The sequence below is a fragment of the Choloepus didactylus genome, chromosome 14 (genome assembly GCF_015220235.1).
Source record: "Choloepus didactylus isolate mChoDid1 chromosome 14, mChoDid1.pri, whole genome shotgun sequence".
NCBI lineage: Eukaryota > Metazoa > Chordata > Mammalia > Pilosa > Megalonychidae > Choloepus > Choloepus didactylus.
In genome coordinates, this window is record NC_051320.1 from 47,415,827 (window position 1) to 47,442,362 (window position 26,536).

The 26,536-nt window shown below is 39.0% G+C and overlaps 1 protein-coding gene across 4 annotated transcripts in view; it reads right to left on the reverse strand.

Annotated features, from left to right (window-relative positions):
* Positions 1 to 18,824, reverse strand: part of RUNX1T1 (RUNX1 partner transcriptional co-repressor 1) — a 135,234-nt gene extending 116,410 nt beyond the window's left edge. For 2 of the 4 annotated variants that reach the window (XM_037802984.1, XM_037802983.1), the window contains exon 1: positions 18,527 to 18,824. In XM_037802984.1, the coding sequence (XP_037658912.1) occupies positions 18,527 to 18,554 (28 nt within the window). In that variant the 5' untranslated portion in view covers positions 18,555 to 18,824. Of the gene's footprint in view, positions 1 to 10,765; positions 10,973 to 17,112; positions 17,191 to 18,526 lie in introns of those variants that run through there. The other 2 variants (XM_037802987.1, XM_037802982.1) reach the window with 2 other exon arrangements.
* Between the last annotated feature and the right edge of the window lie 7,712 nt (positions 18,825 to 26,536).

A 26,536-nucleotide genomic window follows, 5' to 3' on the forward strand; every position in this document is an offset into this window, starting at 1 on the left:
AGCAGGTGGAATCCCACACAACGTCAGAGAAAAGACAAGGCAGGATTGGGGGTAAGATGGAGAAGGGGGGAGCTGTTGGAGGGGAAATGCCTGGGATCTACCCCAGATAACAGATATAGGCAACAGATATAGGCAACCAAAGGAGTGGACAGAGCCCTTGGCAATTAAGGGATAACCTGGGAGCATCTGCTAGAGGGAAAGCTGCAAGTGACTAAAATGGTCTTTAATTTTCTTTGGGTCCTTGACCAAAAGAACAGTCTTACCTCATAAAAATGTCCATACACACACATTTTTGCTTACAACTTCTAAGGGTTCATCCTTTACAAAAGCCCATTTAGGAACTTCAAGGTAAAAATAGTTAAGTTATGTACCTATGAGAATCCATGTGGCTTGACCACTTCACAATTTGCCTAGGGCCAATGTGTTTATTTCTGTTCTTGTTGTTGTTTTTAAGTTTTTTTTGCTGAAACTTAGAAATTAAAATGTGATGGCAATAAACTATACATTCAGAGATCACAATGAAAAGGGACTAGAAACGAAACAAGGTACTAGCAAAACCAGAAGTTTCATTTGGTCGTAGCAACGTAATATTTCAGGATGGTTTTAAGTAAATAACTTAACATTCAATCAAGCCTCAAAAAGTGCCTCAATCATTCAGATTTCTACCTTCAAGAGCTCATGAACCAGCAGAAAAGTCTCAATTGCATGAAAAGAAGCAAAAAGTTAGATGTAATAAATTCTATCTTTGGGGAAGAGAAGTGGTGAAAGGCTTCAGAGAGTAAAGTTTCATCAGAAACTTGAGAGGACAAAGTGAGCCGGACTTGGCTTCCTGGCAGAAAGAGTTTAGACCAGGCCCTAAAGCAAGATGCAATCCCAGGGTTTTAAAAAAGGCTGTGGGTGAGACAGGTCTTGGAAAGCAGGAGTGTGGTCTGTCTTGAACATCCCACCTCCTAAAGGCATCTAGCGGGACCAGACTCTCCATAACTATTTGCTGAATGAAGATGACTGTGAAGGAATGGCTAGAGAAAGACCTAACAGAGGTTTTGAAAAAAGAGGGGTCGACAGTTAAAGAATGATCAAGTCAGAAGCTAAGAAGAAGCATTTATTGAAGGTTGCGCTCCACATGTATTATCTCACATAATCCTCACGACACCCTTATGAGGTAGTACCATTAGTGTTTAGAGGAGAATTATTTCCAGTTGAGAAAAGAGAGCAGGAGATTAAATAGGTGGTATAAACACTTCGGAGTTAAGACTCTTTTAACCACTACCCTTGACTGCCTTCTGGCAGACAAGAGAGCAGCAGCACTTTCCCTGAGCAGAACAGTTTGAGAACCTAGGCAGGCAGCTGAAAAGAACCAGGCAATCCCAGGCTGACTCTGCAGTAAGTGACACAGGTACAAGATTTCTTTTAAAAGACTCAAGAGGACATACAGCAAAAAGTCTCCTTCCTGCCATCCAATGCCTGAGCCCACTTTCCTTCCCCAAAGCAACTACTATTGTCAGATTCTTGTACCTACTTCCACGAGTAGAATTTTATGCATTTTTTTGGTACAAGTGTAGCATACCATATACGTTGTTCTCCATCTTGCTTTTTTCATTTAATAATATATTTCAGGGATGATTCCATATCAGCACAAATGAATCTGTCTCATTCTTTAAAAAAAAAAATAGATTTTTATGCAGAATTCCTTTGTGGACTGCCTGTGATTAATTTTTATCAAGCACAATTGACAAAAGGGAAAAAAATCTTTAAAAAATTCATTTTAGACAGATTTTATAACAAAACCACAAACTTCAAATAAGTTGAAAAAACTAAAAAGCATCACCAGCATGTTTTGCAAAGTAAATGATACTAGTCAAAACAAGTTGAAAGACCTTGAAATAACAGTATCTGATGGGCCATACCCTAAAAAGTCCTTATACAGGCAGACTATTGTTTCTTTGTTGCTGCTGCTGATGGATGATGATGCATTTTCAATGACTAAAATCTCTTAAATGGGGAGAGCGGGTGGAGGGGGGATAGGAGACAGCTAACAGTGAACTATTTTATACTAAGGATTTAACATTCCCCTTTAACATATAAAAAGGATTCCTTTACCTTTCCAATATGAAGACTTAATTTTAAAATAAAAAACTGTGGTCTCTCACATGATTGTATTTAGTTTATTATTTATTATCTGATAAAATATATAGTCAAGCTTCTATTAATCCAGTAATATATGTAATGCATTTGTGTTCTTCTACGTATATTTAAAACAAAAAAAGTCATCCCATGAAAAAGTATTTGAGCTACAAACAAAGCTTGGGACACATGTAGATATGTAAACAGGCTGATCTGGCGGAATGGAAAGTTAAGGGTCCAGAACCCAGCCCACCTCACTACTTTTTATTCTCCCAGGCAGCCCCAGGCAGCCAGAAGGCACCTGAAAAAAGAAGGCAAACCTCCTCATAACAGATTTAAAACTATGCAAGAGCCAAAGCTATGAGGGAGCCATGGCCCAGAAAGGTCAGTAATAAACCCTCCATGTAATAACCACTCTTTAAGGAATACCTACCATTTACCAGCCCTGTCACTATCTCCCAGAAGTAGCTAGACTATAAAAATCACTGGGGACTGAGGCTATGCGTACAGATTCTGAGGCCCCTCACTGGAGGTTGGGCTTTTAAGAGTCTGCAGTGGAGTAGTATCCTGCTGCTGCACCTTGAACAAATATCCTATAAGTGATTCCAAGTTCTGGCAAGCTAATTGCACTCAAAACTTAATCTCAGTGCTGTTAAATCTCCTTCTCTAATTCTACCACTATACCCAACTTGAAATTATTTTTCCTTTGCAATGCCTCTTGCATCTGTCTCTTTCTTCTTGTCCCAACAAACCCAACCCTGGTCATTGTTCTGCAATATCTAGACTGCTACCACAAACTTCCCAACTGGTTTCAGCCTCTCGTCTCCCCCTACCCCAGTCCATATGACCCATTGCAATTGGACCAACTCTTCAGAAACACTACTTTAATTAGGTCCATGCTTTCCATTGCCTAGCACAATTTTTTTGTTTTAATTTTTGTTCTATTAAACTGTATTTTACTATAGTATCCTTCGTTCAAAAGAAATCCAACTAGAAAATCTAGTATCTAAAGCAATTTATTGTAAAAGTTTGATAGTCAAGACATTTATGGCCTTTCTGCTCTTATTTCTCACTAAACAGCCAAGGGTTTTTTTGCTATAGCCACGTTCGTTTATCTGTTGTCTCTTCACCCTCATCCCACCCTAATACTCTTGGCTCAAAGGCCTTTCCTCACCTGGGCATCTGTGCTCCTCTTTGCTACTTCATGAAAGACTTACTACAATCACATTACAATAACTTTGCCTTGATAAATTCTACCTGTCTCAAGACAAACTTAAATTCCAACTCACTCTAGCCTCTAAAATCTCATTTACTATACCAATTAATTAGTAACTAATCAAGATCTACCATCTTTTGCAGCTATTTAATTTGTCCCGAGCGGGTTTTGTCATTCAGTGGGAACTGGGCCCATGACTCACTCCCGTCTATGTTTCCACCTAACAGTGTTTTACGCATGGTAGGTATTCATTAAATATGTATTAATTTACTTCAGACTTGAAATAGGGTGACTTTTTCCCCAAGAGTAAAAATTTTACTTTTTTTTTCAGATATATGTAATAGGTATCTTTATCAGGACCATCAAAAACATGTTTAATAATGTTTAATAATACTCAAATTTGGTTTTAATGGGTTGCTCATTTTATTCTTCTTCATTTATATTTTCCTCTGATATTTTATACTCCCTCCCTCTAACTAGCTCAAAGCTTAACGTGGACAAGTCAATGAAGACTGATCACATTTACTTTCCATTTAGACCTAAACCTAACTACCCTGACTTAAACAAATGGATGAAAATGCATTGTCTACATTTGTTTCCCATCAGAGGTCAAATCTGGATCTCATTTCTAAATAAATCTAGCTAGAGATGAGAATGAAAATGTGTGACAGGTGAGCAAAAGAGTTGGGAGAAGCAAAGAACAATACTTGTCTGACACATGATAAAAGTTACAGAATCCTAACAGTCACTTAAAAAGAACACTTTCACAGGAAAGAAGGATTACTATGTCAGTCTGATAAACACCACAGTTCCAGTCCCAGTATCATCTGCTGTTCCTCCCAGCTGTGTTTGCTCATCACTGTGTACATAACATATGCATTGATTCAGGAAGTAGACTAGCAGTCTTTCATGACCTGTCTTATAGCTTACATCTTCCTTTATCTTGAGGTTAGGAAGAGGGATATAGTCCTTCTACATTCAACCAGACCAACCAACTTCCTAAGAACTTATTTGAAATCACAACTTACACCATGCAGATAATGTCCACTGGGGGATGACTTCCTAACTTCTGATATTCCACTTGCCAAATTGGATGTGCATTGGTTACGCTTTCTGCGATGCAGCTGGGCTATTTCCCTGGCACCACACGTCTGTGCAGCACTCTCAGGTACCATTATCTATCTACTTTCCTAATATCATTATGCTTTGATCTCCTACCTCAATGTCACTCATGCATTCCCCCCAAAATCTAGCAGAACACCTTCCCAAATACTCTTTATAACAGCACCCTGCAGCTAGTACTCTCTCCTTTTTTTCTAGTTATCTTATCACCTGGCTGTGTCTAGCTCATCATTGCTCTGACAATGTTTCATCTCCTATTATTAATGACCCGCCTCTTGAACTTCTTAGACAAACTTTTCTTACATGTCCTGGTAGTATTTTCTCTAAAATTTCTCTGATGTTCAATCTAGTCAAATCAGGTATATACATACTTTTAAGACATTCTCCTTTGTAGCAAAGGACTGGCCTCTCACTGAGCTTTGAATACCAAGGCAAAAAGTTTTTACAACCTATGAAGCAACAGTGATATTTGTGACTTCCATTTCTAAAGACATGAAATTAATGTCAATCATTAATGTCAGTTCTGTCAATCACAGACATTCCTAGTGACCAGTAGAAATTTCCACTTCCCTTCTGCATGGTGACAAAGTGATCCCCTTGACTGAAACAGAAATATAAGCATGCAAAATCTCCTAAGTTCCAAAGAAACCCAGCCTGAGTTCATAATAAATGATTTTGCAAATGCACAAACTTCTAATAGTATCTATACTTTAATCTCCTATAGCAATTTAATGAACTAAAGGAAAGTACAAAATCAAAGTCTTATTGGTAATAAGTGGATTTTTAAACATTTTTAGAAGTAACAGCAGACTGTTTCTTCAGACAATGCAACAGACAATTTTTCAGTCTTTCCTACTTAACATCTAATTCCAAGCCAAACGATAATGTGCCCTTGTTCATTTAAGTAAGCTGCTATTTACCAGTTCTCTCTAGAAATGGTTTAAAGAGGTCATTTTCTAATTTCCCCAAATGACTTCAAGGCCAATCTTTGAGACTGTATGGGGAGTCCTGTGAATGTCCTGTAAGTGCAGCCAGTCACCACCATGCTTCAGCCTCTAGCCCCTGACTCCTGTCCCCAGGCATTGCATCAACATCTTGTCCAGCAACTATGAGGAAGAGGCATAAAGGCTATTTTCCTTCAGCAACACCTAAAATCTTTAGTTTCTCCTCACTGCATAAAGGGATTCATTCCCCCACCATTCAACTCTGGAAAAAAAAAAAGTGTAGTAACAACTGAAATTTAAGACAATCACCTAAGGCTATATTTATGGAATCAACGGCTCCCTATTCCCAAGTCACTTTTTACAATGGAGAATAGCGGAAAGACAGCAATGTCCTACACCAATTCCACCTCCCAGTTAAATAGGGATTAAGTCCTTCTACCTCCTAGATTCCCTCATCCTTCCCAGCCCAGAATCAAAAATAAATCATGTGTTCATCTAAAGACTCTTACATATTCGAGTTGGGAAGCCCTAAAAATCACCGAGTCTGCCCTTTATTTTACTCCTGAGGAATTCACCTGAGGGCTGAAATGTATCCCAGGCCACCGGGCAAGTCAGTGACTGAACTGGAAAGCAAACTCCAGTCTGCCTGCTGGTCAGGAGACTACACACATACCAGGCCCTTCTTCTTATAACACAGAAAGTGCTTTACACCACTTAACTACAGTTACACAGTATGTTTTCTAGAGTCAGGATGGGGCAAAATTCCTCTCCTCTCATCTTAAAAGATGACCAGGAAGTTAGTTGGATCTGTCTGACTGAGAGGACCCAAGTTCAAGACATGGTAACAGAAGAGGGTGGGGCCAATCTAGGGGACTAGGGAAGAAGGACAGTTAGAGCAGCTCTGGAGTGCTGCGCCACACTCATCATCAACAAAGGGGACAGCTGATTCCATGGCCGCAGTACAGTGCAGGAAGGAGGCTTTCTGACCAGGGAGCAGCATTTAGTAATGGAGAAGCCTGGACATGGAAGTATCCAGAGACAGATGGACACACACTTGGGAATCTCCAAGGATATCTGCCAGCTACTAGCAAACTCTGATTTCTCAGTGGGGGATGATAGGGTAAAAGAAAACAGTGGAGATTCAGATCACAGGTGATAAAGAGAGTATCAAGGCAAGAATTCAGAGAATAAAGCCCTATTAGAATTCTGACACAAAGTAGGTAATGAATTTGGGGAATACAAGGAAACTTCAGTGTTCTAAATTGGGGCAAAAAGGCCAAGCCAGAAGAGCAACTATGGCCAGTCACAGCTTGATAGGCTGGAGTTCCCCAAGGTGAAGAAAGTGAAATACTGGCTAATCATTTACTTACAAGTCATGAAAATGTGTTCGAAGGTTAATGTCAGGCTTATATAGGTCTCTGATACATGTCAGTTCCTCTACCCTTTCCTAAGTCCCAAAACAACATGGCAGCACTCAGAAGCCCATAGCACACACTCTGAAGTGGTTTGCGCCCAGGTATTCAGAGATTCAGTAATCTAGTCAATGACATGTCCCAAGGAATTTTGAGTTGTTCATAGATTGTTGGAGACACCATCAGAAAGCTTTATACTTGTACCCTCTGCATTCCTCCTTCAACAAGATCAAATGTTTTGCCTTAGAGACCTTGACCTATATGAGAACTACAAAAACAAAGACTTGCTCCGTTCCTTCATAAATTGCATTATGCAAGTAAACACAATTAGAACTATAAAAGCTAGTGAATTTTAAGTAGATCTCAGAGTCCCTGAAAATGTTTGTGGTTTTAAACAGGTTTGATGGTTTAAAAACTTCTGCAAACAAGAGGGTTCCATGCCTTAAACGTCAACCCAGGGGCATTAATTTATCAGTGGCTCCTATGTAAGAGCCTGGGCCTCACTCCAGAAAGTATGAACTAATTAAAAAGAGTCACAAGAAGCTCTCCCTGTGGATGCCATGGAAGACACTGTTGTTTCCATCCGAACCTGGTTTCATCACAAAAACAACTCATCAGATGATTACACGTCTGTAAACAAATGTCCTTACACTGATATGTGATTCAGCATCATTTCTTGAGCATGCCAAAGTGCTTAGTGTCGTACCAGGGAATATATCCACACGGATGCCCAGGTCTCTGAAAGATATGCCAGCACATGCCACAACCGGGCTTCCAATTGAAAATTACACTCCTTAAAAGCATTATTCTTTGGTTGGTTACATATACGTAACAAGCAGACCCACTTGATACTGTTCTTCCAATTAGGTCTTTTGAACTGGTGTGCTATAGTGTCTGTCTTCCCCTTTCATCCAATCTTGAGATACTCTGAGTTTATCTATAAAGGGTGTGTCTGGCAATTCAAGTGTGAAGCCACAAGCTCTACTGCCTCTAATTGATTCTAAGTAGTGAACACGTATTACCCTGAACAAATTACTATAGCCACAAGTCAATCCAACTGCAACTGTAGATTGAGTCAATATTGAATCTTATCCAAATTTCATCAGTCTTCCATCTACCTTAATTCTCTATGCCTGTGTTTTATGTGAATAGCATTGCCATTCACTCTCTTATTGTAAGCTTGAAGTATATTTTTATTATAATTATTTGTAAAATGGTAAGAGTTTCCTTTTTAATTAATACTTGATGACTTAAAAAGAACATATCTTTTCTAGAAATGTCAGTAATAAAATGCATCCAATTTTTCTCTAATGTGGTGCTTTCCTGTCCATAAAACTTATTTGATTAGCAGTACTATAGAAGCTAAAGCTTTTGTATGCAGGCACTCAAGCATAATTTAATCATTTTATTTAAGCATGAAAAAAAATTATTCTGAAAACCCTGTTAGGTAAAATATCCCTGATCAGTTTAAACTTACATTTGCAGGTATATTAAGGGTGAAATAAATCACAGAATGCTCAGCATACAATGGAATAGTGTTAACTTTATTGTAACAGTCGACAGTAAGTTAAAAATTGAAGTATTGGAAAATGTAAGGACTATCTCCTTTCAAATAAATGTACTTAAACAGGTGATTTTGAAATAAATTTTGTTTTGTGCAAACCCTTTTTATATTATCAGGATTTTCACCTGTGGAAACCTCTTTTATAGTCAAACAAGATCAGGTTCTAATTACATAATACCATTTATCTGCTGGGGATAAAAGTGCCAACAAATGAAAATGCACATTAGGCAAGAGATTGTCAGAAAAGAAAATTTTTTTTTTTTTTTATTTTTTTTGTTTTTTTTGTTTCTAAATAACCCTCTTGCATTAACAAAAGATTGCAGTAGCTTCCAAATTATAGGGTGTTATTTTTAGTGGAAGTAGTTCAATATTCATATTGGAGCAGATGTAGCAGTTTAACAAAACAGCTCTTCAAACCCTGCACAAATTGAAAACAGGAAAACTGATTGCATTTTCCCTTATCGCTTCCTTTTTCTGAATTGACACTTTTGGCCTTCTGAAAATTTACACATGGCTTTCATCTCAACAGCACCTGCTGATCAAATAGAAACCTAACATTTTCATGAAAATGGTACAAAGGACTAGTTTTGTTCTAAACACTGTAAAGGGCATCAGTTGCCTACTTGACAGCAACAATTGCTGTGTACACGTTATATTCATAATAGTTTCATATCTTCATTAAACTGTTAAAAAATATGTTAAGTTTTTTCCATATTCACTTTGTGTACAGTTTAAGTTTCTTTGACTCAATGTCTGCTAATACTTAATTTTACTAGGCAGAGACTAGGCAAAAGTGAGGAAAAAAAAACAGATTTCTCTAAGAAGATAATGGATACTTAATATTTTCTCTGCCTCAGCTTGGAATAGACATATTTTTATAGATATGTTACTGTCTACATGTGCACATGGGCATAAAATACATACATGCCATTTTCATACTACACCCACCAAAAGAAAACGAGAAACAAAAGTCAGGCCCTATTTTTGAAGGGACCCTACACATTCTTTTATCAGATAAAGATTTAGCCATGGATGTTCCCCAGACTGGAGAAGAACAGATGTCACCTAAGCACAAGCTCTCATAAACATCTAAATGATATGACCAGTCACTCACTGTAAATACCTCCTGGGAAGTTAAAAGGTAAATCTTGAAAATGGGTATTCCTGTATGTCAAATATGCAAGGTTGGTAGGTAGGTGGCTTCCCAGACTTCTAAATAAAAGTACTCCACATATTTCTCTGCAACATCCAATTCTGGGTAAAATTAAAGATATTCCTAGGACATGCTATCTACCCGTGTCTTAGCCAAGAGAATCCTATCCCTTCTGAGGGATTGCAGGCTGTCCATTCCCATTCTGCCTGGGTGAGAAGGTAACCTGAAGGCAGAAATGGCACAGAGTAATATATGTGCCACTCTGGCCGTTGGTCTGTGAATTTCAGTGTTTCATCATGCTCACTGAGGCAACAGCAAACCTGAAACATCAATATGTTCAGTCAATGGAAGTAAAATAATGGGACTCTATTGTCTTACCCAATAGATCTGCCACTGTCAACAAGAAAACATGCCCCCCTGGCTTTAAACAAATTTTAATTAGGCTTTTATTTACTGGATCATATCTATCTATCTACCTAAGAAAACACCTATTTGACAATGTATAGGAGGCAAAAGAATCATTTTCTCCACTTCTATTCATTTTAAGAATGTGAAGTTGAAACTATATTTTTTTGAAATATGCTAAGTCAAGAAAACGCATATTCTCTTTTTATAAAAACCAACTCCAAGCACAAAAATGTCAAAGTTCAAATCCAAAAGACAAAGCTATCAAAAAGAGGTGGAGTGATATTTCTTCTCTAGACAGAGCTGAAACCATACCATAAAATCAACCAATTTCATATTAAAAGTAGGCTTCATTTGCTTTTCTCACTAATTCAAGTACCGTTAGCAACAATTCATCATCACCATTCAAAACATGTCACATTGAACAGAAAACCAAACATTAATGATCAATTCCCAAAGCCTCTACCCTCTTTGCTCAGTTTCTCAATCCTATACATAAGGGACAAATGAAACTCTTGTTAAAATAAGGTAGGTGCCTGATGCAGAGAAGAGGGCAGGGGCAGGATAAAGAGGAACTAAGACATTCAAGTTACTCAAATTGCACCTAAATTCTATGGCCCTTCCTTCTACCAGAAGGAGAGGGTCTCCCCTTAAAATAAACATAAAAACGAACTAATCAAGTTGTTAAGCAGCTTCTTCTCTCCCTTCTTCATCTATAGGCCAGTCAATAAATAATCTATTGTTCCCCTTTATCGAGTCTCTTTAAACCCATTCAGACTGGCAAAACTAAACCCAATTAAAGATAAGGCCCTCCGGTAATCTCACCTCTGTGCGTCCTGTCTGGATAGCAGAGGTGATGGGAGATAGCGTCAAGGCCAGGACGGATGCCTCCTCCTCGCCCCACACAACAAAAGGCAGATTTCTCCTTCTCCCTCTGCTAATCTTTAAATGTAAATTCTCTCCGCCAGCTAAGAGGAGCGAGGAGCCACAGATAACATGTTACATCTTCACTTCTCCTGGTCTTATCGACTTCTGAATCATTTGGAAAGGGAAAGAGGGAAAGAGAAAAGCAGCCTCCCCGTGGTCCACCCCCCACCCCCCACTCCTCCCCACTCCCCCCCCCTCGCTCGCCGCCCCTCCCCTGTTCACGGAGATTACCTTCTGGCAAAGGAGCGCAGGAGAAGCGGCCGCAGCCGAGGCGGCACCCAGACCACGGCTTTGTATTCATTAAACACACATCGGAGCTTATCAGAAGTAAAAGGCTTGTCAGGATGGCACATTGTGTGTGAGTGAGTGTGTGAGCGCAGGAGGGAGAGGAGAGCAGCCAACGTGCATCAGGGTGATTACAATATCAGCAGGGCCCAGATGGAGGCAGGAAAATAAACAGAGGGTGCGTGTGAGACAGAGCGGGAGAGGGAGGAAAAGTGAGGGAGAGGGAGAGAGAGAGAGAGAGAGGGAGGGAAGAGACACCGGCAGGAGGGAAGTAACCGAAAAGATAGAGGGGGCGGGGGCTCTGGCCCCAAGACGGGGGTGGAAATTCGGGGAGCCGATAGCTGCCAAACGTCTGGCTACGGGCCACAGCCAGGGCTAGGGGTCACCTGCATCCCAAAGCTGTCCCCCGAGAGAAAAAAAAAGAGAGATGCAGACTAGCAAACTGTATTTCTATGCTCCTCCCGAGACTGCGAAAATTTTGGAGGTTCTGTCAAGGTCAGATGGGGACCAAGGGTTCTCTTTTGGCAGAGCGTAACAATGAGACATTCAACTTCTCACCTCCATCCAAATACACAATTTGCAAAACAAAATCTGCAAGTTACTTACACAGCCCTCCAGACAGGATTAGTCCTTTCTTTGCTGACCCCAACACTCTTAAATTCCACCCCCACCCCCACCCACAGAAATGGATACAGCCCAGATATGAAATATTACCTTTACCTGGGCTTTAGTGTGTCCCAACAAACAACTTGTGCAGCCAGCACAAGGAGAGCCCCTTGTGATTGGTAGCCACAGGTGACTTAGACACCTGCTCCACCTCCAGCAAGTATAGGGGGAGAGGGTTCCTTATGTACATATCTGAGAGCCTATTTTGGAGGTGGGGATTTGAAATTGAGGCAATCAATCTTGACTTCAGCCTCACAGCTCCTTACCCACCCAGAGCCTGAGAATCAATCAGAGAACAAGCAAGGACTGAGGCTCCCCCATCAGATAAGAGGCCAGCAAGAAAGAGATACACCTGAGTAGTCCCTTGGGATCTCCTTTTCACCTTTAAGAGCACCCACCAGACAATCTGATGAACATCTGACCAGATCCTCAATGGAGTGCAGATTATGCACAAAGAAAGTTATTTTATTGCAGGAAGGGGATTTGGTTGTGCTGTGTTTTAAGGCACTAAAGCTTGGTTAAGAAGCTCTCAGTGCAGTATGAATAGTGAGTTCAGAATGAAGTTGCCAATAAACTACATAAATTTTCATAGTGCACAGTGTAGCCCCTGTTGCTGTGAAACTTCAGGTTATAAAAAGGTTTATGCATGGAGTGTTAATATGTTGAGGGGACAAAATGGTTGGGGGAGGAGAGTAGTGTTAGTAGAAAACACAGAAAAGCAAGAGAATGAGCAGCTGCCTTTTAGAGGAGACAAATTTTAAGAAGTCCTTTAGAAAATTAGGGAGGCATTGTTCAATCAAGCACTCTCCTCCGAATCACTTAGCCAAAATACAGTTTAGTGTAGTGGACTCCCACCCCCGCCAACACTCACACACACACACTCCCACCCCAAGAAAAGAATTCAGGGAAAATGTAAAGTGAAAGATGCTGGGCTTAAGTGGGGGAAGGGCACATGTGAAAATCTTGTCATGCAATGAATGTCAAATAAAAAAAAAAAGAGTCTGCCACAATTCTGCAGTAATCCAATAATGTGAAAACCTCTTGTTATTACTAGGATGCGAACAAGGTGGTATTTCTCCATAAATCTTCAAAAAATGACCAGGTTCAATAGTTAAAGAAGGGTGCAAGAATAGGAAGTAAACCACTTGGCGGGCTGTTACAAAATCCGTGAGCTCTAAATGGGGGAAAATCTGACATTGTCTTACATGTTTCAAACTTAATGACAGATTTCTGGGGTATCATTTTAGCTCTCATAAAAGGTTATCTTTCACCTTTTCTTTAGCTGTTACAGAAAGCTGCGTTCAGAGTAACCAGAAGCAATCACACATACCTTCCCCTTTATTACTACCCCCACAAATCACATTTTAGTTAAATCAGTTTGGTCACAGACTTATATGCAAAAATCTATAAATCCAATGCAACTCTAGGAAGAAAAAATGCAACTTACTTGCCTAAAAAATGCCTATAGATTTTTTTTCCATTACATGTTCTTTTAAGAAATGCTATAAAAAACAATGCATTTATACTGCTTTCAAACCCAGAAAAGGCTTATTTTTTTTCATTAAACGGCCTTCCAAACACTGAAGGCATGAAGAAAACTGTGCAAAAGCTAATCTGCCAATGTTCTTATTTTGTAAAAGCCACAGTATTTCTATTACTACCTTGTTTGTTCATTGACTTTTGGCTCACAGTTATAGAAAAAGATCAACCAATTCTCACATGGGAAGAAACCATGCCTCTCTTCCAAAGCAAACACTTTGCTGCAAAGCTTTCAATTAAAAAAAGCAATACAATAATCAAGAAGTATAATCACAAAATAAATGTACAAGAGAAAGTGGTTTCTATAATCACAGTTGTCTCAAAGCCCAGGCAGGAGACTAGAAATCTTAATTTCAACTAGTTCTTTTCTTAATAATAGGCTACCTTCCTATAAAAGCATGAAGTCCATCTGCCCCAGGCAGATAAGTTTTGAAGCATTAATTCAGATAAAAATCTAGCGTTTTCTTTCTTTCTTTTGAGTATGTGAATTCTAGTGTGCTATAATGTGAGAATTCCAACATATGACCATTATGGCATAATATCTCATTGCTCAGCTTGTCATTATTTCATTTGTAATTCTTATGTTAATTATGTTCATAATTACTATAAACAGATGTGGTAGACATTCATGTGACCTTTTATTGCAGAATGCATTCCTCACTCATTTTGCTTTAATTTCTCATGTAGGTGAAACTGAAATGCAGAAAAAAAGAAAAAGGCTTTCTAATTTTCTAACATTATACATGCATAAGTTAAAACAGGACCTACCGTCTACTTCATCTGCATTTCAGAACATTAGAATATTTTAAATGTTAAACTGCTTTAAAGCTCATTTTTAAATTGCACACTGAACCTCACTGCTCACTAAATTGTAGCTATGGATGTCAAACAAAGGCTAGCATCCGTATCTAAGCTGTTTATCCTTTTTTTTTTTTTAATATCAAAGGTTAATGCAGCAGGATTCTGCTTCAAAACCAAGTGCCTAGCTGCTACATAGTGATTTATTCACTCATAACTCAACTATCACCCTCTTTACATAAAATGCATTTACAAAAAAATCAGTATGGATTTCATTAGCTGAAAACCTCCTCAAATTTCATTTCTTTGGCCCTAATCTATAATTAGTGTGGACAGACAGGTGCAAACCCTTCTCTTCTACAGATGGCTACTGGAAATGGTGCAAAGTAGCTCCTTCTGTTTAAACAAAACACAGATAACCTGCTCTGTCTTATCACTTACAATTAGCTCCATTAAACTGAACTAATGTTTGCTTTAATAAAATGTTCACTGTTCTTTAAACATTATTTAGGAACTCTTATATTAATGGCTGTAAAAAAGTGAAGTTGGAAGATTTCTCTTTAGATCATAATAGCTAACTTACTCTGGTTAAAATATTCCATGATGGATAATACTCTGAGGTTCACAAAGGTGATTTAACATACGTTAGTTATTTTGCATAAATAGGGTCAAATTTTTTTTAAAGCATTTAGGTAACAAACATAATTTAACAAAGTTGAGGGAAAACCAACATTTTTCCTGAAGTTTAGATGTATGCAGGGTTTAATTTTTTTCTTATAGAATTTGTTACTGAAGTATGTAACTTTCAAGGTCCTGGACTATTTTCAAAGGATATTTATGCTAATTTAATTTTACATATGTGTTTAACTTCTGACAGATTATTCTGAAAGTTGATTTCAAGGCTCTATAAAAATCATAATTTTAAGGTACATTTAAAAAAATTTACCGTTAAGTGTTAAGCGCACTCTGCAAGCCCATGATTAAAAACAATTCCATTCCATAATAAATAACTCCTGTGGAGCCAGAGCTCACCTCCCCCTGCTTCTGTTATCAGAGTCTGTGAATCACTATATGATGAATACAGTATCCATAAAACAAAGAACTTTTACATGCCCAAACAGCAACAAATAAATCTCCTTTCTCACTGAACTTACATAACTTACAGTAATAGATGCCAGCAAAATGCAACTGACTCATTTTTTTTCACATGCAAATCCTGCAGGTGCCAATTTTTCAGCCTGCTTTGCCATGAAGGGCTATGCTGCCTGCACAAAACCTCAATGAAGAAGGCTTTGCATTCAGTGCCTGTCAGCTGATGTTCATATCAAAGAAGTGAGAAACAGGATTTGACAGTGAAGAATGTCCTAAACTGACAACCACTGACCAGCATTCCTATTGGAAGCATTTCTTTCTCGTGATCCCTTTTCAATGTTTTTGGAGGAAAAAAAAAAAAAAATGTTTGTTTGGCCAAGCTTCTATTTTGCAATAAAATAAATGATAATGGCACCTTACATTTGTGTCATCTTTGCAATTTATGAAGTGTTCTTTTATCTGCAAATACTTAGACTAACACTCGCGATGGGAGAGAGCCTCACCAAATACTAGCATCAAGATGAGTATTTTACTTCTCTCAAAGTAAAAATAGTAAAAATATTAAAAAGTTATAGTCCTATAGCTGGAACACATACTGTGCTACTATTCTCCAGCAACTTGCTATTTAATGGTACAGTTTGCATTGTATTGCTGTAGAATGCTTATTAAGATCCTTTAAAGATCATTTTTAACCCAAATTATTAGCAGGTATTAGCAGGTCACAGAGATTAACTCTACAAAGGAAAATATCATTTCAAAGACTTCTGGTCTGCTTGAGTTGTCCAAATATTAGAGAAAAAACAGACCATTTTCTCTACTGCTTTTATTAGGTATGAACTGGACAATGGAGAAACTACAAACTGAAATTCTCCCACACAATATTTAGCTTTCCAAAGTAAATGTGGTCTAAATGGTTTACAATTAAATTATTAATGCTTTAATAAAGACATTTAATAATAGTTTTTTCCTTAGTATAATCTTAGATAAAGTAAGTTTTTCTGCATGAACGAAATCAATTCCTAGGTTATTTTGCTGGAATTTTGTCTTTTGAAAGAATGAAATATCAAATGCTAAATATAGCACAAGTAAAGCTTCAACTTCCTCAACATTCATCCTGAATACAGAAAAGAAAAAAAAGGCCAGATCAATCTAAGATTCCCTAATAACTACTGGGTGAAATTATCAGACCTCCCCCAAAATTAATAATCAGCTAAAAAAGAGGAAGAAAATCAGATAACCTTTTCCCTGTTATCTGAAAGCCACCATAATGTTAAAACTAGACCTTAAGGATAAACAGGGGGAAAAAAATCCATAGGATCCTGAATATGCTTCTGTTAGCACACATCACAGCTGACATAAATAAGCAGGTTGGGACTATGATGACTTAAGAAACAATGGTGTTTTGTCCACCTTTTCTAAGGAATTGTGTGACAGGAGAAACTGGCACAACAGTATACCCACATGGTCAAGGCAAAACGCTGCAATAAACTAAAAGGAGGCCCCCAACACTAACAAACCGTTCATCACAGAGAAGCTGGTCAATTTGTATTCTAGTGAGTGCACTCACTGGGCACAGACCCAGTTCCACTCCTGTTCTGTGCTGGGGGGGGGGGGGGGATGATAATAAGACCCACTGAGTGCACTTAAAAACGGTACAGATGTTTAAAAGGAGACTGGGAAGGAAAAAACCCTGTAAAACAGATTTCAGTTCACACAGAAGGTAGGGAAAAAATGCTTTGGTCAGCAACCCGACCTTTATCAGGGGATAAATCAATTTGCAGCAGCTGTGGACAGCCATTTAAGTACAGGCCCTGGGCAGATTAATTAAGGGAAGCAAAGTTAAAAATTCAAGGAGACTCAGTTACATTAAGCACATGAAGTTGATCTGGAGTAGCCTCCTCAGCTCTCCTGGTCTTCAATCCCTCATCAACCGGAACAGTAGCTATTCCTTAAGCGAAGTTCTGCAGATTCTCCCAGGAAGCAGCTGCCAAGCGGGGATATGTTCGGACTTTGAGGTGCCCATTCTTGAAGGAAAGCTAAAAACTCAAAGATTTCTCCACCATGATTTGCAACGAATAGGGAGTCTGAGGGCAGCACAGCTCCGCCGCCAAAATCCCCAAACTGAAAGGACTCTGGGAGTTGCGTGGGGGGGGGGGGGTGTATTTTTAGTAACAGCCGCTATTCGCAGCCTACTTCCCGGAACCACAATACTAAAACTTTTTCAAGGGTTGACCGCCCTTTCAAAAAAAAAAAAAGTTTCTAAAAAACGGATTTAAGCGCCTTGTACTGAGAACCGTATTTGCTTTAGGCGACCTAGTCAGCGCAAGATACGCCCCGGGAGAGGGGTCTGGGGCGCGCCAATCAACCCGCTCTCTTCAGGTTCGCACAGCTGCCAAGAGGGCGGTGGGACTATACCAGACAGGTTTCTAGAAAACGAAAGGAATTCCCCAGACGCAGCTCCCTGTCTAGGCTCGAGCTGCAGAACACTAGGTTCTGCTCCTCGCGCAGGGAGAGGCGGGCGCCGAGTCGGGGCTGTGACGAGAACACCCAGGAGGGCCCGGGGAACCGGGAGGTCGGAGCAGAGCGACGCTGCCCACCGGTCCCTGCCCCCAGGCGTGGAAGCCCGGGACCCACCCTGTCCGGGAGACGCCGATAGCAGCTCGCTGGGCTACCGCCCGTCCTCCTGAGGGCTCCCACTCGAACACTCCCAAAATGCCGTGGACTAACAGGGAAAGTTTGCAAGCCGGCGCAGAGCGCCTGGGTACCGCATCCTGGTCGCATCCGGTTTTTAAAGTTAAGATTCCGCCTCTCCTGCTCCTAGAGCTAAGTTTTCCACAATCTAAACGTGCCTTTGGTTTGCAGTTTAAAAAACACTTCTAAGCGGTTTTAAGGCCACCTGCCAAACACACCGTGAGCATCTTGACCAGTTGTTTTCTCGGGGAGAAAACAAAAAGTACGCATCATCTTCCTGCTTACACATTGTAATCATAGAGAGAAAGAAAAAAAAATATTTTTAAAGCAGCATTGTGGTGAATCTAATAGCAAAAAATGCATCCTTCGTTGACCCGCGAAGTTCAGTGTCATCGCAGACGAATTACCCGCGATGTTTCTCTTTCCTCCCATATATAATCCTAGCCTAGCTAAGCGACAAGCACAGCCTGGAGCCTCTCGGCCAAACAATTCAAACGAAGATGACGGTCATCACGATAATTAATAATAACAGCCAGGGGCCCAACCCTGCCGCCCGCCCACCGGCCCAGCCTTTCCGCGGGCACTTACATTGCACAGAGCCAGAGAGTCCCACCATCCGCCACGGGGTCCGAGCTGCAAATAAAACTTCCCGTCGCCTCCGCCGGCCCGCGGGGCGAGGGTGCGAGGGCGCGGCTTCCCTAGCCAGGCCAAAGTGTCCGCGGCCGCTCGCCCACGCGCGCTCGCCAGGGGGCCGCGGACTCGCGCCGGGGAGCGCCTCCGGCCGCCCGGCGCTACGCACAGTGAGCTCGGGTGCAAAGAGCCCGGGATCGGGGAAGCCAGCCAAACGCAGCCTCCACGCAGCGCAGAAGACTTGCGGAGCTCTGCTCCCCTCCTCCCTCCTCCCTCTTCCCTCCCTCCGCTTTTCTGTTGTTGCTGCTGTGGCAGACAAATGTGATGTGGGGCGCAGGGAATTGCCACTGTCACAGGCGGCGTCTGCGTCTGCCTCACCCGCCCTCACTCACTCTCGAGGAAGGCGACGCATTTATCTGCAGGGCGGCCGAGCGTCCGCCGGGGAGCAGGAGCGCCGCGCGCTGTGCGCCCAGAGCGCCCGCACCAGGCCGGTCTGGGCGCGCGCCCGCGCTCCGGGCGCCGCGGCCGCTCGGGAGGGAGGCGGCGGCGCGGCCGCTACCAGGTGCAGGGAGGAGGGCCTGCGGCGTGGCGGGAGGGGGAGGTGGAGGTGGGAGACATCTGTGTCGTGTGGGGGTCACGGAGGTCAAGTATATGTTAACAATGGGCAGGCCCGGCTCGCCAGGGCGCGCGGGCGGGCGGCCTCCCTCCAGACCTCGCCCTCTCCCGTCCAGGGTGGACGTGGGGCTGGCTCCCTAATGATGCCTTCCTGGGCTGCCTGCTCTCCGCCGGCCCGAGTGCCCTGCAGTAACCCAAGACGACCACTTTCCCCGGCCATCTGGAGCGCTCCTGGCTGCCCTGCCTGTGTCTCTTCACTTGCTGGAGAGACAGCGCTGCTAGAAATCAAGCCACTCTCAGATCTCCTCTCTAATCCCCTTCTGTTAGCTGATTTCCAGACTGACTATTTGCTTTCGCATTAGATAATAGCCTTAGAGAAAACAATTATCATTTTCTCTTTTTTTCTCTTTGCTTTTCCTCTTCTCCCATAGTATACCATTAAGAGGTTCCTCATTCCATCTCGCATTTTTGTTAGATATGTGCCCCACCTCCAGATGTTAATATCAATACTAACAGGGGCAGGGGACCTTGAGGAAAAGATAGGGTGGAAGAATTCCAGATATTTCCAGAATAAATAAATAATCTCTCAGTGAAGAAAACTGACAATTTGTTCGTACAGAGCAAAAAAAAAAAAAAAAAAGGCTTGAATAATATTGAAAATATTAATATGTCGGTCAAATGAGATCAGTTAATGGTTTGCAATAAGTAAAATGAAATCTTTAAAAATTATTATGGAACAGTGCCACGACTGCAAATGTTATTGTAATTAGTGTGACAATTTGCAATCCTCTGAACCATGTTTTTTCCCAACTGGCCTAAATCAATGCAAATGGGCCGGTGTGCATGTTACTAAATCTTTACAAAGGAAACAGTGCTTAAGATAGAGTCGGAGGCTGCCTGACGCAGTTATCAAAAAGAATTGATAAGACATTCCTGGATTTTATTTTTAAAAGTATTTAATATTGAGTAAGTAGTGCTGCAAAATGTTTAATAGTGAGTAAAATCCCTTCCCCCATCCTTCCCCCATCCTTTTAAGCCCAGCTGGAGCTTCCAATTCTGAGATCTTTTCAGACTACTAATTTTTAGCAATTCATTTCAGAAAACACTCATTGTATATTCTGCCCTCTTCTTGGGACATTTGCCTAATGACTTGTAATGGATTAATGAATTGTAATGTTAAGATTTAGTATTTGATATTATGATGCTCTTAATCTGAATCTCAAATTTTATCAAATTGTACCTTCTATTGTAATTGCTGCATTACAGTGTTTTATATTTTCATTATTTGCAAATCTTAGCAGATTTAATAATCTTAAAATTTTATGTTCTTTACTATAGCTTCCTTTGTCTATGAAATTATTTCAAAGCTTACTTATTTTTCTTTAAAGAATCAAAAACATTTTGATGTTTTAGAATTATGTTACCTAATTTCTGTTGGTCCCCAAATTGAAAACCAGTAATTTGGATTCTGTAACTATATACTCAACTTTATTTAAACTTAATAAAATGACATCTCAATCAAGAATGTTACTTGTGAAATAGTGTTCTTCTAAAATCATATTTTAAAATTAGAATTAAAACAAATCCTCAATAGTTTTATAGTAAAAGATGGGGGGAGAAATAAATACACGTATTTTGCTACATATTTCTTCTTTTGGTAAATTGTGCCAATGTAGGTGTGAAGTTATAATAGAAACTCTGAACTTCTTAATCAATGGAAGTAACTTGCAGGAAATCAAAACAGTTTCACATTTTCAGGCTATATTTGCAACACCACTGCACATATTTGAATCATATTTTATATGATCCTACAAATCTTGTAGAATCTTCCCTTTTACCAGTATTACTTCTGGAAGAATGTTTTCTTCTACAATAGTTGCTTAATGAAAGTTAATTGTTTTTCGGTGTAGAATTAAAAAAAGCATAACATTCTCTACTCAATTTGACTTTAATCAGAGAGAACTTGAGAGTTTTAAAATTGTAAGAGCAGGTGATATAGAAAGAATGAAACTCAGTATATTCCATAAGCCCCCTTTCTACCCCATTTAAAGGTCTGTGTTCTACAGAATGTAGAACTTATTTTCTGTAGGTTTTATTCTGACTCCATTAGAGCAAATAGTAACCACAGGGGCCAACTCGAGAATGAGATGAGCCTGAATAGTTAAACTTAGGAAAATAAAACATGTTAAATGAAAAGGGAGGAGCTCATTGATACTGTGTGGTGGTTGGGTGCAAATTACCTGAAAACAGTACTGTTCTACAAAATATTTATTGATCCTGTCCTTGGGGTGGGGTATACACATGACACAATGACACAACACTCAAAACACAATAAACTATCAAAACTATCAATCAATACTTTTTGTTTTTAACCAATCTGAGGAGAAAAGGGTGAGTAATAAGTCTTCCTATCTGCACACTTATAAGAGGAATAAGGTTTCTGTACCCTCAAGACAATTTAGTTTGCTGAGAAAAAAAAATCTTAAAAATAAAAAGAGGAGATTGTTTAGTGTTGTTTAGTCAAGGAGGTACATACCCACCCTGACAAAACCATTAAATTGAAAAACAAAATACACAATAATGTGTTAAACTGTAAGCACACACACCCGCACACAATCAGAAACCTTACTTGCAATTTTCATTTTCTCACACTTTGGAAGATTTTTTTTCTCACATCATTAAATTTTCATTATTGCAAAGGTTCCAAGTTCTTTGAATTTACAGGTTTGTTTTATCAGTAATGCTGCTGAAGGATGCTTTTTGTTTTCCTTAAACCAATCCTAAAAAAAAAAAAAAAAAGAGGTTTCAATACAAATTTCAGATGAGCGATTATTACCTTCTTTAGAGATGTGTGATTCACCTCTCACAGAAAGGAATTCCTATACAAAATGTTAACAAGTACTTAATTAGCACTTTTTAAATCCCTTCTTATAGATCTTAAAGTTTAAATGACTCCCAAGCTGTGATTTTCTGTTCCTTGAAAAATTCCTCCTGTTTGCTTAAATTGAAAAAAATCGTTAATTACCATGTTCCTTATTTCTAACAAAAATTATTTATTATTGCAGTTGTGAAAAAGAAGAATATGATAAACATAAAGGATGCCAAGCAATAATTACGTTTTCATAAATTTAGACTTGCCCACTATTTGCAATTTCTTTCCCTTTTGCTGTATAATTTTATGTAATTTTTGAGCCTTGCATGAAAAAGTTGTATTTCAAACATTCGCAATTCCATTTAACTTGTTTAATGTTTTATTTTAGAATGTAGACAAAAAATAAAAGTATAAATTTCAGAGACATTTTATTTTATTCTATAGTAGTTAAGCCATATATACTTAGTGCAGGCTTCAGTGTACTGTATAAATACATTAGCTGTTAGGGGGCTTTAACTTAAGATAATAAACAGATTTTTTTAAGTAGAAAATTTATGACAAACTGAAAATGACTATCATCATTCCCTCAGATAAATTTCTCTGTTTGGTATGATTTAACTACAGGCCTGCAGATAATAAGTTTGATTTTTATTTATGATCCCTTTATATTTTATAACTAGTCATGTGTGTTTCTCTGTCCTATTTTAAAACTATTTTGCATCCAAAAGCAAAGTTGAAAATTTTCAATTACTTAATTTGTGAATACACACACACACACACCTTTTAAAGTTCGGGAAGTTTTCCAAAACAATTCACAGGTTTTTAAATAATGCATTTTATTAAACATTTGTATTTGTCAGGTTTTGGCATATTAAACATTTTAGAAATGCATTTATTGCAGATAATTAAACGTTCATACATGGCATACATATACAATTGTTTTTAAATATACAACTATTTGTAATCTAGCAATTCTCTCATGTGACCTTTTACAACTAAATCATAAAAATATCGATGCAAAACAAAATATCTTGTTCACACGTTTCTCATTTAAATGTAACATTTCCCACCCCCATTTTGAAAGTTGGTTTTTAAAAGAACATAAAACAGAACAAAATGATATATCCAACCCCCCAGCTGAAATTCTATATTTCACACATTTTACTGAACATGCCCAGTGAAATTGTTTTTCCTTTTTGTTGTATTTTTCTTTAGCCAGGGTTGCACTGTCTTTATAATTCTGGGATAGGTACATATTACTGTGACGTAACTGCACAAAGGCAAGATTCTTTGTTTTGTCCATGGAACAGTGCTTGACACATAGTAGGTGCTCAATATACATTCATTGAATGATGAATGAATAAAAGGTAAAATGTTCCATCACTTGAATATTTTGTTTACCTGAATCAAACCACCACCTTTTTGACTTCTTTTTGACTGAATTATTAAGAAACCTAAAATTGTAACACTACCAAGATTTGGCTGTGTGCAGTCAAAGACAAGGGTCTTATGTTGTTTTATATGTGTTTTGCAATACTTCTTGAAATAATGGTGAATTTGATGTGAAAAATATATATTATGTGTTTCCCTTGTTTTAAGTGTTTATAAAATTCTTTTGGATTCCATAATAAACCACAAAATTCAATTCACTGTCTATTCTAAGCTAGTAAATTTTTAAAATACTTTGGAAAGGAACTTCAAGGTAGGGGGGTCTTAGAGCTAAATAATCTTTTCTTCTAATATAGTATAATGTAGTTGAATTGTGTATTGTTCAGTACACACATCTATCTGCAGTAAAAATTCACAAGCTGTTTAATTTGTCTGTGGCATGTTCTCATTCTTTCATTTAATTATTATATCATTGATAGTTTATATAATCCAGATTGTTTAAATGGTGTTTATACTTAGTAAAGAATCATTTTCATTTGGAAAGTTATGCCTTAGCTATGCAGGACCAGTATATCTATGTCCACATCAAGTCTACCCTTAAATGATTCATATGGTACAGTAGTTAAATCATCTCATTTTCTCTAATCTTTTAAAAATATCAATTTACCCCATAGAGCACTCCAATCGGATGAATCCCATATCACCTCATAAGACTATTTTCATACAGGAATCACTACATCACTGCAGTGCATCCACCCCCTGGGGAGAAAAACAGCAGCCAACTGGTTTATAGCACAGCAGTGAGAAGAGAAGAAATTTTTGGCCAGCTAATCTGTAGTAAATATAGGCTGCTGTTAATCATGTTCAGCATGAAGTTGTTTTGCACAGTTCTTAACTTTCTTCTCAACAGGGCTAGCCACCAAGTGAGAGACTGGATGGATTGTCTCATGGGAAGGCAACACAGAGAGGGTGTATCTAACACCCGGAACCAACATGATCCCCCTTAAAGTTGGGGGAGCTGCAGTATGGTCCCACGTCCTTGGGGGGATGGGGAATTCCACAGGATAGGAAATTTGGGTTTGTTATGTTTTCTGGGGGAAATAAATCACTTCTAGACTGTCATTTCCCCTACCTCTTCAAATTTTTATTTTTGAACAAATTTCCTCATTTAATATTTTCACAACAAAGATATATATGTACATATATAGATACATACATACATATATATATATATATATATATATATATATATATGATTGTTCACAGTCTCAATATACCTCAAGGAATGTTTCTAATAGAAAAGAACACAGTGAACAGTGCTTCAGCCCTGCTTCTCAAACTTCAATGTACATACTAACCGTCAGTATCTGACTAGTGAACTGGATGATGCCTTGACTATTTCACCCAGACGGCCTATTTCTATCCTATTTAATAAGTTAATTTGGATTCTACACATGCATAATAAACCCTGCTCCAATTTGTAACATAAAAACCTGTGACTTTATTTTTCTATGTGTTTTAAAAGTAAAGCACTGTGTCTTTATTTTAAAAAAATAATAATATACATACTAACCACCTGGAGATCGTGTTAAAATGCAGAATCTGGGCTGGGGTTTGAGAGTCTGCATTTCTAACAAGTTTCCAGATAATATGTATATGCCTGATCCACACTTTCAGAAGCAAGGCTTTAGAGATAGCCGGAAGCATTGAGAACAATGTATGTTACCATCCTTGTTATATACACAGAGCCCCACTTTCACAATCTGTAGAAAGGCACACAGCATTCATGTGCTCACAAAATACACAGAGCACCCCTACAGGACATCTCTTCCGTAACAGGAGAAAAGCACACTCACATAGGAATAAAGTCCCCACCTGCTGTTCAGGCACCTGCAATCAACATTTGAGGCCCATTATCAGACAGAAATAAAATAAGCAGTCACAAAACTGCTTACCTAAACCAGTCTGGAAGCTCTTCAAAAGTCGAACCATGAGTGGGGTGATTACTGCAGAAGGGTTAGGTCACTTGTGACTCTCCCCTAAGAGGCAGTGATAGCCTTTCCTTGCCTGGGACTATACTTGCCAAGTGTGTAACTAGGTACATCTGCCATCCGCAATGTGTAACTGAGCCAAGGTCCTATAAACTAATGAATCCAAGGTGTGTGATTTATTACAACTTCCTTGTGCATAGCCATTCCAACCCATCACGCCCTTGCAGCGGTGAACGGAGGGTCCTCAGTCAGAGATGACAGATTGTCTCCTCTGCAGAACAGAGCAAGGCTCAGCCTCTGCTTACCTCAGCTCACCTACTTATGAAGTTAGATTGCCTCATCCTATTAACATGTTAGGACAATTATGGCACAGTGCACTGGTTTAACTGAAACCTAGTCCTTTTTAAATTTAATGACAGTTGAAGACTAGTAAGAAAAGTGAAATTTATATTTTTCATAAATGCAATCATTGTTTGGGTCTCATAGAGGGGATTTGAGCATTGGAAGAAAGGCTTGCCCAGGTTTGTTTCTCATAATTGGTTTTGAGTCTTTTGAGCAAAAGGGGCACCCATTCAAAGCCCTTGCAACCAAAAAACAAAAACAAAAACAAACAAAAAAAGTCCATGTAAGTTGACAGTGATTCTAACACTCTCTCGCGATCAATAATTGGATATATTTTTGTGCTACAAGCCTCTTTTGTTTTCACCTCATTTGGTATCATAATGGCAATGAATTTATGCTCATTCTACCAGAATGCCACTTCTTTAGCTGAAAAAGAAAAAGGAAAAGGAAAAAAGGGAAAGAAAAACCAAAGTGTTGCAATGAGGAACACTTAATTCTTTGCTACAATCAGATTCGATCCATACTTTTCCCACCTCTTACTACTGTTTCTTATATTAGAGGAGGATTTATATTTTTTCTGAACAAAAGATTTTAATTAAGCAGATTTATTAAAGACAGTTTTCATTCCTGTGATTACATTTCCAGTTCCAGAGACATCTGCATTTCAAAATGTACCACATATTTTCATAAATATTCCACAATTCCCTTAGAGATTTTTGGTATTCCAATTTCCTCCAACCTCTTCTTAACATCTTCACA